Consider the following 12,143-nt stretch of genomic DNA (forward strand, 5'->3'; position numbering starts at 1 on the left):
GGATGACAGCACATCTGTTTACAACATGGTTTACTGAATATTTTAAGCCCACTGTTGAGACCTACTGCTCAGAAAAAAAGATTCCTTTCAAAATATTACTGCTCATTGACAATGCACCTGGTCACCTAAGAGCTCTGATGGAGGTGTACAACGAGATTAATGTTGTTTTCGTGCCTGCTAACACAACATCCATTCTGCAGCCCATGGATCAAGGAGTAATTTCGACTTTCAAGTCTTATTATTTAAGAAATACATTTTGTAAAGCTATAGCTGCCATAGATAGTGATTCCTCTGATGAATCTGGGCAAAGTAAACTGAAAACCTTCTGGAAAGTCAGCAGCCATCAACATCTAGGCAAGAGCCTCCACCAGCAAAAAGATTATGACTCGCTGAAGGCTCAGATGATGGTTAGCATTTTTTAGCAATAAAGTATTTTTTTAATTAGGTATGTACATTGCTTTTTAGACATAATGCTATTGCACTCTTAATAGACTATAGTATAGTGTAAACATAACTTTTATATGCACTGGGAAACCAAAAAATTCGTGTGACTCACTTTATTGCGATATTCGCTTTATTGCGGTGATCTGGAACCGAACCCGCAATATCTCCGAGGTATGCCTGTACCTCCAAGGAAGGGAACAGCATCACCTCCCTTGGAAGCGTAGTCCATATTTTGGCAACCCTCACTGTAAATTTTTTCCTGATGTCCAATCTGAATTTGCTCTCTTCCAGTTTGTTTAATTTAAGCACTTGAACTAATCAGGAAATTAAGATTGCTCTTAATATTTTAGAACATTATAGGAACTGAAGGACCATAGCAATCACCTACAGTTCAGTCATTTCCTTATACTGACTGGAGGAAATATTTGTATTTGGCTGTAAGGTTTTTAGTTCCTAAATGGACTTGAAGGGGGACTGTGGTAGCTGTGTAATTGATAATAAACCATTGTCAGGAGTGGCATTTACATTCATCTCGACTGCTGTTAACTAATGTTCTAATGGCATTATTTAACACTCAAAATCAAGCCATCCTTTCACACTAGAAATACAAAGTGTTTGCAGGGCTACAGGTTTTAGCCATGTTGGTCTACAGGCAAAAAATATGTTTAACTTTTGGCAGAGGTGATATTTTTAGACTAACAAAATCGTTGCAAAAAAAATTCCTACGTATGCAAGCATTCGGGCTCACGTGCCTTTCCTCAGCCAAGAAGAAAGCACAAATTGTAACATTTATCCCAAGTAGAAATGAAAATTCATAATGCACAGGAGAGTAAAAAAGATGCCCTAGTTTCTCTTGGGTGGAAAAGTTCCTTTTATGCAAGTTAGGCTCAAATAAATGTTCAAGCAGTCTGTTTACCTCCAAGTTGTGTGATGGTAAGCTGGGTGTTGATTTTTTTTCCTCCTTCTTGGTAAGGTGTTTTCTGTTATAGAAGAGAGAGGCAGATGGGATGTATCTCCTGGTTGAGAGAGTTCTGTAGTGTGGAGCCTGTTTTTCAGGTATGCAAATGCAGCTTAAACAATGGTCTGGCTGGATGGAGAAGGGTTGCAATTCTCCAGGTCTCTGGGCTTTTGGTTTTTGCTTCTTTTTTGTAGAAATTATGAAGTTTTCACTTCAGAGTGGCTAATTGCTTTGTCTTGCATGTTGCAGAGATCCAAGTTTTTACTTGATCTTTATTTGATTTGCTGTTGCAGTGTTTTGCAGAGAGTATTGGAGATGATGTGCAAATAGTTGTAGAAGTGTTTGCATCCCTTAACAGGTGTGGCTATTTTCAAGAGCTGTTTTGAGTGTTGGGAATCATTTGTTCAGGGAAAAGAAAAGGTACTGTGGCTTGCTGACCATCCACTGCATGCAAATGGCAAACTGAAGCAATGGCTGCAGCAAATACCTTGTGAGCAATTTGTAGGCTGAAAAAAATTGGGAAAATGTCTTGTTCAATAAACAACATGTGTAATGTGTATAATTTATGAAAATTTGCAGTGCATAAATCTTAAAATTTTTAAATGGAAGAATCTGTCCTCATTACAATGCTAACCTCGTGGGAGCTGAGAAAACACAATTTGCAGACAAGTTGTGGATTGACTGAAACAAAACCCAAAAACCTCTGGGGGCACATCCAGATCAGTGTGCACATGCGGTTTGGGGCACTAGTCTCAGCTGCAGCAACGTAAACTGCATGCGTCACACATGCAGACACTCACCACACTTCTGATTTGCAGCGCAGCGGGTTTTTTGATACCGGGAGATCCTGATATTAAAAAAAAAACATCTGAAAAGAGCAGGGCAGTGCACATGGTAGCAGCATGCATGGCTCAAAACCAGAGCCTAGCTGGCCAGAGCCATGCTTCAGCTGCTGGTCAGACTCCACACACTGCTTCACCTCTGCTGGAGACCCCCAAGACCCCAGGTAAAACTTCCAGGTGCTGGCCTCAGCCTCCTCTACCCTACCCAGGGCAACTTGCCATGCACCAGAGCATGTGTGCACCAGCATTCCCTGGGAACTAGTAGCAGCGGCACAACTATGTGCCACTGCTGCTTGTCCTCTGGATGCTCCCGAGGTAGCTGGTACAGAATAATGTACAAATGGTGTGGGGTTTTTTGGATGCAAGTATGAGCATGTGAGTTGTAACCAGCATTTTGGCCTTTCAGAAATAGAAAAGAACCTAAGTATAGAAGTCTACACAAATGTCTAGGTACCCTCTATCTTTTTAACTTTCTGGAGTTTAACAAGCTAAAACTAGTCTCTTTCTCAGTTTCTTTTTTCTTTCCCTTCCTCTGTCCCTTTACTCAGTGAAATTAAGGGCTATTAGGAAAAGGAAGGAAAACCAGTAAAGGAAAGCTTTTTAATTCATTTTGAAATGACAGTATTTGAAAACTTCTTTGAAAACCCTCAGAATGGGAAATGCCTGATAGTTCTTAAAAACCGTGAAGTTTAAGTAGATACTGTGTGCTGTGCTTATGGCCTGTCTGGCACACGTTTCACTGTAAGAGTTAGCTGAAAGAGACTGGCACACGTTTCACTGTAAGAGTTAGCTGAAAGAGACAATAAACCAATTTTTACTGCAACCAGGATTCGGGTTCTAGGAGCTTGGAGCAGAAGTTATTTGTCATCTTGTTTCTCAGTTATTCCCCTCTGCTGCTTTTGGAGTTCAGAACAGTTTTGCTCTCTACCGTTAGGATGCTGTTTTAATATTTATAATGCAAGAGCAAGAAGAACACAGTCTCTGCAGAAGTGCGGATCATTTTTGTTCAGACTCTGAGGTTGGGTTATATTCTGTTTTTCTTTCTGCTAGTTAAAGAGTTGGAGCGTAGAGGAGCTGCAGAGGAGACTCTCAGCCCTTGATCCCATGATGGAGCAGGAAATTGAAGAGATCCGCCAGAAGTACCAGTCGAAACGACAGCCAATCCTCGATGCCATTGAAGCGAAGAAGCGTCGGCAACAGAACTTCTGAAAGAACTGCTGGTAGAATCAACCTCCATCCTCTGAAACAATCAGCTCCTTGCTTTTTATGACTACTAAACAGATTGATTAGCAAGATAGAGGGCAGTACTGCCTACTTATTTTTTTTTTCCATAGCACTTTTGTGAACTCAGGAATGCCATTAAGTGGGAAGTCCTGATGGATGGATAATGGTATGTGTTAATGTTAGACATATTTAAAATAAGAGGTGTATTATTTCAGAGGAGTTCTGTTACTGCTTTTAGATGGATTTTTTTTTTTTTTTGAAATCTGAGGAACAGCTAGAAATAGACTAATGAAAGTTGGCTCCTTTTCTTCTTGAAGTAACTTTCAGTAGTCCAGTTTCTTCTTTTCAAGTTACTATGTACTGTGGTGTTTTAACTGCTGCATTTTTATTGTTGTTGATGTTATTATACAGGCTCAGTTTCAAACAGTTTAACTGTGTCTTTCTACTGTTAAGGTACTATGGAAAGTGAGAGCAAACAAATGAGGTTGCTGAAAAGTGTTAGACAAAGACGTACAAAAACAGTTCCAGCCTTTAGAAAGGAACATAAATCTCACATTTTAAAAAGCCTGTAATAAGCCCCATGCCTTACGTTATGTGCTTTTAAAAGCGTTTTTCAAAACCTCTGTCTTGTCCTTCATGTGTACTGTATGAATTAATACTGGTAGATTAAGCATGTTGTGCCTCTATTAGAAATTATATTCTGCAGTTTAAAAGCCACATTAACCTTAAGACAAAACCAAAACCAAAGTGGAATTGCAACACAGAACACAAAGCAGATGCCTGTTTGGAAATGTCCTTCAGAGAGATCCACCTAGCATTGCCATGCATGCAAGATGCAGCATTAGGATGCTGAAATTATTCTGTGAAATCTCTCTCAGGAAATTAAGTACTTTCTGCTCCATTTGTTAGAGGTTTTAAAAAAATACGCCACTGTAAATTGTGGAGATTTCTTACAGGCTTTAGAAGTTAGATGTAAATTTGGATGTTTGGATAAAAATGTACCTTCAGAGTACTTAGCCTTTTTGATGCACTTAACCCTTTAGGAAGGTGAAGCTAAAAATAAATATTTTTTACCCAAAAAGATTCAATAATTTTTTTTCTTTTGAGGTGGCAAACCTTGCTCATAGGAGTCAATTGACTGAAGGTACAACTTAGCCTGTGTTGCTGTTGCTAAATTCAGTCTCTTCTAGCTTTTCAGGACACCCTTAAAATCTCTCTCTCTGGGATAACTGTACAGTCTACCTTTTTTCATATTTTTGAAGACTTGTGGAAAATGAGCAGAAAGTGGACGTACAATCAAAGCGAGCTGAGTCACCTTGGAATGGTTCAGTAAACTTTCACTGCTGTGAGGGAAAGCTAACCAGAAAAATCAGTACAAGAGTTACCAGTTACAGATGCAGCCGTATGAGAGGGGGTGCTGTACTCTGTAGCTAGAGAACACCGCTAATGTCAGTTCTCATATTAGGATTTGCTTTTTTAGGAGTCTCTTACATATGGGACAGATCAAGAACTTGCATTAATTTACTTTCATTTTCCTCTGATAGAAAGATCAGTTTCCACATCATCCTTGTGAAACAGATCTTGGTACGACATAAGATAATCAAACTGAATAGCAATGGTTCCTGAAATCAAATGCTGTTAGTAAAGAGAGGCGTGCCTTCACACCTATTTGGAAGCATAGCTTTAGACCCTGTTTCTTGGGAGGTAATGCCTAGGTTACAGTAAACTTATATCCTATTGATTTAAAAGGAGCTGAGCCATTGTTTAGCTCTCATCACCTTCAATTTATTCCTCAGTTGTGAATGTGCAGAGCTAAAGTAGCCATCTCCTAAAACTCATCTAACTCCTCAAGCAGACGTATGAAAGGAAAAGGAGTTGGTGAGCAGTGTGGTTAAGGACAATGAGATATTGCGTTCCAGGGATACCCACTCTGCCCAGCTGTTGGGTGCTTGAATTCTGACAGTCTCCAGTATTGGGAAAAGTACAGGATGAAGATCTTGAAAGCAACCAGTACATTAAAATGAGTCCAATCTTACTTCCCCAGCAGAAGCTGAATAATTTAAACCTTGCCTTTGTTAGATGACTAAATCCCTTAGTAATAAAAATCTGGCAATGAAGTGAACCATGAAGGCTAGTAAACTTGTATATTGACAATACAGCATAGTTGCACAGGGCACAGATGCCATCTGCAGCACACATTAAAAATTCATGCCGTGTGTTTTTATTGCTCAAAAAATATTTACAAAAGATTCTTATTAATGTTCATTATGTTCACTTGCTTCAGTGGAACTTCCAGAAACAAGAAAGATGGAATTCTTTTATTTGAAATATTAGATCTTGGTTTAATTATTTGTGGTATATATGCATTTTGCCTCTGTGTGTGTGCGCGTGCGTGCTAGGTGAGCCATGCATGGCAAGCTAATTGCATTGCCTACGTGTTGTAAAGACTGGACTCTGGAGGGAATGAATTGTCACTTGACAAAACTTTCTGATGACTGGAAGACATTAGGAAACCCCAATTCTAAACAAAACAGCAAATGGTGATCTGGTGGTCATGTTTTGCTGTTCGCTCCAAGAACATAATTTGAGATTGCCCAAAGCAATATGTTAGTTCACAGATGCTTACAATCAGTAGGCTTCACTGAAATAGCTTTCTATTTAAAAAAAAAAAAAAACCGCACACAAAACCAACCAAACAAAAAAAAAACCCACTAGCAGAAGAATCCAAATATATGAAAGAATGAAATGGTCTAATTAACAATTTCCTTAACCTGTTCCCAAATGACTATAAGAGTTCAGACTTTTGCTGCTTTATGGAGTTCTCCAAAATATAGGGAATGGATATTGTTCTCCGTACCCTCCTCCAGTTAACTTCTAATCAAGTAGAGAAAATTGTTCCTTTTTTGGCTTCTTTGCAGTAATGTGCAGAAGCATATTCCACTTGCTCCTTGTGCTGCTTCAAATGGTAAGACTAAGGCTTGTATCCTAAGGCAAGGGTAGTCAGGCAAACAAGGTTAAGCAATATGCTTGTTTAATTGTGAAATTGCATTGACATGCTTTATGGGTCCATATGCATTGCTGAGAAGTGTTCTGGACAAATTGTTATCTTCACTTCTTACGGCCTGAAAAGACGCCGATGTCAGTTCTGTGAGACTAAATAATGTGAAGTTTGTAGCTTTAACTTTTTTTGTAACAAAGAAATTAGTGACACTGGCATAAAGTGCTGACTTGAAGTGCTATTTTGTAAGATCTGGCTATTTGTATATAATAGTATTGGGTCATTAGTTTGTATATGTATGAAATAGCAACTTTTATGGCATTGTCTCCAAGTTTAATACAGGAGATTGTTTTCATTTCTCTCAAATATCTTGCCTTATTTGTTCAACATGACAAATAAACTGTGCTGAATGAAGGTCTTAGTGCTGAACTATGTATACAGAATTAAAACGGTTCCAATACAGAATTTCTAGCTTGATGTAGCATCTGGAACTTCTTTTAGGACACATTCTCTTTTTAGATAGATCAAGAAGTAGTAACAAAATGAACCTTCCATCTACAGCAGTCATTCTAAGTCTACTCTTGGGTCCACAAGGCTTTGGTAAGTGGTTCACAAATGCATGTGCAGATCACTCTCCCTCCTTTCCAGCGCCATGTTTGAGAGAGGTGCCTGGCTGGCTCCTGCAGAAAATTTTGGTTGACACTGATGCATCGATCCAAAAAGTTTAAGAACCAGGGCATTGGTTTCCATTGTATTCCAATTCAGTAGTTGGTTATTAAATGAAAGATTAGCTGACTGGCCAGTGCCTACTACTTGGGAGTTCAGCTCAGGTGCTACTAGACATTTTTGTTACTAGTACAAGTGTAGACTGTTTTTAAGACCAGGACACAGGTTAAGAGAACCGAGATGGGGCTTCTCCTTCACACTGCAGGGTTTTTTGGGTGTAGGACAATATTGTATCCTACAACAGCTGCCTGCTGTACCTATTCCATAAAGAGCTTCTTCCCTAGGGTGCTTTCCCCAGCACACAGTTCAATGTTCAATTAAGAAAGTTTCTGTTCATGTAGTTTCAGACTTGCTACCCTGTAGCAGGCTAGAATTTGTCCCTACAGTTTGTCTGGGACATGGGTAGGTATAGGTATAGGCATAGGTAAGACATTGGTGGAAGGACCTTCTCTCCCCTTCCGATACATAGTCTGTCATTTAGCGACTCTGGCTGCTATAAATGACTCATTGAGTATAAACCCAGAACTGTCAGCACTGTCATAAAAAGAAAACCTTCAACTCTTCCAACCTCTAGCAAGGTTTTTATCGTTTCAGATACTTAATTGGGAGCTCAGAATCCTGACTAGAACATACTGATTCAGGATACCTGCCTGCCATCATAAACAGAAATGGCTTTGGCCTGTACTTATTCTGAGCTATCCCTTCACCTGACTTCTCTTCTCATGTAATCCCTTTTGCTCTTGCCTGTAAGCACAAAGGGTCAGTCAGACCCAAGAGCCAGCATCTGAAGTGTTTATGTGAGAATTGTCTTGATACTGGCTATGTCTGTCATGTGTGCCAGGAGAGAAGGGAAAATATTAGTCCCTCCCAGAATGCAAGTCAGCCACTTCCAACCCCTGAGTGACTTAATAATCCTTTAATTTGTGAAAGCCCATGTAGGCAGCCAAACCTCATTTAAAATATTACCATAATTGGAGTCCAGTGTACCCTGCCCAGTGCACTTGATCCTAGCACTGCTTATCAGGTAAGTGCTGTCCTGGGGCTTGAGAAATCAGGAGTTCTCATTTCTTGCAGCATTGATTGCTGGCTACTTACTTGGCCAGTACAGCAGATCAGTGCAATGCTAAACATCCCTTCTTTTAATGAGTGGATCACTGAAGTGCAGGATGTCCTGACCCACTGACAAGCAGGCAAACTGCAAGAACAGTTTACACGCCCAGCAGGGGTGGTACAGGCACCTACCCTGGAGATCTTCAAGGCTACGGACAGACATTCAAAAATCCTGAGCCTGAATTTATTCAATCTTTGCAGATTAGTCTAACCTGGCTAGGCTGAATCAGTTTTTAACTGCACAGACATCCCAGAAATGCAGGCACATTCCTGCAGTGGCTTAGGCTAGAAGCCAGGGGGTGCTCAAGCAGCCCTCTCTTCTCTTCCCTTCCCTTCCCTTCCACAGTGCTGAGCTGAGGGGGCATGGCTCTGATTAGGGAGGGGTCCATCCCCTCCACTTCTAATTGCCCAGCAGGAAATAGATAACAGCGTTTATCATCCCTACCTCAGTATTTATCACCCTGTTAAGAAAACAACAGGGTCATATTACTAGCCACCTGCTGATTCTGCCTTTGTCCTGTCTACCACAGCACAGACCATAGCCAGCATGTGGTCTGCTAGCTAATGCTGAGAAGTGCCTGTGTAAGGCAGAAGGGACGGGAGATCCCTGGTTAGCAGGGATGGGGGGAGCAGGGGGAAGCTGAAGCCAGGCAGTCTCTGCCAAGCTCCAGCCAGGGAGCAGAGGGGTGGAGCGAGCCCTGCTGTAGAGTGGAGAACCTTGCCCAGTCCTGAGAGCATGCCAGGATGCTGAGGGAGCCTGATTTAAGTTAAATCAGGAAGGGGTCTGGGACAGACATTGCATTAACTGGTTTGACTCAAATCAGTTAAGTCTGATACTACATTTAACCAGGTTTATCTCAAACCAGTTTCACTCTGTCAAACTGGTTTATGTGTACTGAACATTGTTCTGTTACAGGTTTACACCAGTTTTTGATCACTTAAATTGTTTTATGTGTAATGCCTGTTACTAGCCCAGAAGGAGACTGGATTCACAGCACACCTTGCTGGAGTTATTTGACCGGGGGGCTGGAACCAATGATCTCACAAGGTCCCTCCTAGCCCTAAACTTCTGTGAATAGTCTGTAAACAGCACAGCCATTTAAATACTGCTCCTCAAAGCGAAATAATATGGCCAACCTTTTCCTTTAACTTAGTTTGAATAAACACCTTGAGGTACCCCAAGATTTGGTTGAATATAGATTGGATTATACAGTATCCCTCAGCAGTCTTACTATTGGCATTGTGCTTCTCTATAGGGTAGACGCTGCTCTGTTTTGGGGGTTTTTCAGTCACCCAAACCTGCTCTTCCTATGCTCATTCTCTTAACTTAATCCTGTGTCTCTTGGACCTGTTCAACACCAAATTAAGGGTGCAACTTAATTTAAAAAAATAAACTACTAAATCAAGTGTTCTAGATAATTGGTTTTACTGGTAAACCAATAAAATAAATTGGTTTAATGTTTCTAATTCGAATACTTTCCTAGTGGATAGACCAAGTCCATACCAATGTAGGGACTCCCTTGGCACTAGATGGATAAGGAGGTAAATTCATACAATACAGCCTAACTCCAACATTTAAGGTATAACATGGCTCATCTTTATTAGGCTCCAAACCTAGATCAGCAAGTTTTGGAGATGAACAATTTTATACATATGCACATGAGATTATGTAAAAATACTTGGGAAAACAGGAAATTAAGTGCTGGACAATAAAATCAAGCTGGTTCTTTGAGAATCTCACCACATGATGTTTTGGAAGGGGTTTAGGTGCCTAATCTGGTGCTTTGCTACTTCTCAAAAGGAAATTCTTCAGTTTCATTCAGTTTGTGTATCACAGCAGTGGAAGACTGGAAAGTCCCCACTGCTACATGTATGGATTTCAAAAGCCTCAGGGAGCCACCAGGGCAAGCTTGAGAGACAGCTTTTCCAGAAGCTATGTGCTCTCAAGCTAAATGAAAACATAAAAGACTATTTCTTATCTTGCGCTCCCTAGGTCTGCAAAGCCTTATGCTAGTATGGCATAGAGGTCCTTCCATCCACAAGAAAAATACCAGGATTTGCTGTGAGAGCCTCCTTATATGCATTCATTTTGCTTGCCCCTCTGGCTCTTCCCAACCACCTGCTGTTTTACAGTCACATTCCCCTATTTAAATGTTTGCTTCATGCTGCTATTGAATGAAAGACTTGCCAAAAATGAGAGAACTCAAATCAAGTATGCACAGTGTGCCGTCAACTGTGCAAAGCAGACAATATAGTTCCCCTTCCATAGTATAAGTGCATGCTTTGGGATCTGGTGTTTGATTCAAAGCCCGGTTCTTGGAGAAAACTGAGGAGCTACATCCACAGAGGGACATATGTGTTGTAACACTCCAAACAGGTGTCTGAGCTCCCTGATATAATGGGTGCTGAGAGTTAAGCACTTGAGACAGAAGCCAGCAAGCCAAGAAAAGAAGTACTGAGCTAGCTAGTGAGAAATGGGCCCCACCGCCACAGCCCAATACCCGCTTCATCTCCAAAGAGGCATTTGAGCTGTGGCTCTACCTCTCTGGACAGTATTCTAGCTGCAGGGTAGAAGAGGCACTGCCATGCCCTCCTCAGGTGAGGATTCAGCTGTGGATCCTGAGTGGTGACAGATCCATCCCTCCAACCTTATGGTTGAAGTCTGTCACCTCTGAGGAGTGAGGCCTGTTCATTTCTTGCTGGTTAACACAGCAGCATATTCTAAACACCAGGCGAGAAGGTACTTTGGGGTGAAGGTCTCCCAATATCCTAGTGATGCCATGCCACTTTGGATCCCACTTCAAACAACTGCCGGAACTTAGGTCTGGCATAGGAGCAGCACCTAAGATTGGCCCTGGACATCTCTTTTCCTTGATGACTTTAGCATTAGTGAAGCATTGGTTTTCCATGAGTTGCTCACACCCATTGCTTCAGAGAAAAGCTTGATGACATGATGCAAGCACAACCTAAAGGCAAACAGTCCCATTAAAAAATCTCATACTTTTAAGACAATCATGAGTGTCTGAGGTCTAGCTCATAATTTCTGAGCAAGAAAATACTCCTATAAAAGTAAGGGAAAACACCAAAATAATTAGGTTGCTTTAGTCCCTTTAAAATTAGTTTTATAATTCTTGGCTGCAAGAAGGAGCTTAATAAGGTCACCCCTTAATCAGCTCTAGAGGCTAAATAGTCCTTGTTTCATCAACCATTTTCTCAGTGTGGAAAGCAGCTTTTGTTGAAATAACCTGATCAAGTGTTTAATTGATTTACCCAGGGCACCAAATGGAAATAGAATCAGGCTTGTGAAAAAATGACTGGGGGCCTGGGTTAGCAAAAGCAGGAGGAGGCTGCCCTGTCAGTTCAGTGTCCATTTAAAGATGATGTAGCTGCTGGAGCGCATATAAATGATTCTTTTGAAGCTAGGGCTGGTATTCCCTGCCTGTCCAGACACTTGCTGCAGCAGGCTGAAGCAAATATGGCAGCACAAACACAGGTTATAATTGCCTGTTTTTGAGTCATTCAAACAAAAGATGTTCTGCAGAATTCTAGCACCCAGGTTTCAGCTGCAGGGCGGCTGCATATCAGCCGTTAGAAAGCCCAGTGGGAAATCCTAATGCAATTACTCGTAGTAACATAACACCTTGTAACATCAGCTTGACATCTTACTTCTTCCTCTTAGTTCCATGGCTTTCCTAATTGAAGAAGCTACCCCTCAAGGACAATGGTCATAGATTCACAGAAGTTTAGGGCTGGAAGGGACTTTGTGAGAACATCATTTCCAGCCCCCACTTCTCTGGGCATAGTCATTTGAAGACTGCAGAATCAGTCCTGGGTTTTGGTC

At 41.1% G+C, this 12,143-nt stretch overlaps 1 protein-coding gene across 2 annotated transcripts in view; it reads left to right on the forward strand.

Moving 5' to 3' along the window:
- Positions 1-3,969, forward strand: part of STK4 (serine/threonine kinase 4) — a 72,747-nt gene extending 68,778 nt beyond the window's left edge. The window contains exon 12 of one of the 2 annotated variants that reach the window (XM_019539633.1): positions 3,295-3,444. In XM_019539633.1, coding sequence (XP_019395178.1) covers positions 3,295-3,344 — 50 coding nt within the window. In that variant the 3' untranslated portion in view covers positions 3,345-3,444. Of the gene's footprint in view, positions 1-3,294 lie in introns of both variants that reach the window. The other variant, XM_019539632.1, reaches the window with a different exon arrangement.
- Positions 3,970-12,143: the final 8,174 nt, after the last annotated feature.

This window comes from Crocodylus porosus, unplaced genomic scaffold (assembly GCF_001723895.1).
Source record: "Crocodylus porosus isolate Cpor-Errol unplaced genomic scaffold, CroPor_comp1, whole genome shotgun sequence".
Taxonomy (NCBI): domain Eukaryota; kingdom Metazoa; phylum Chordata; order Crocodylia; family Crocodylidae; genus Crocodylus; species Crocodylus porosus.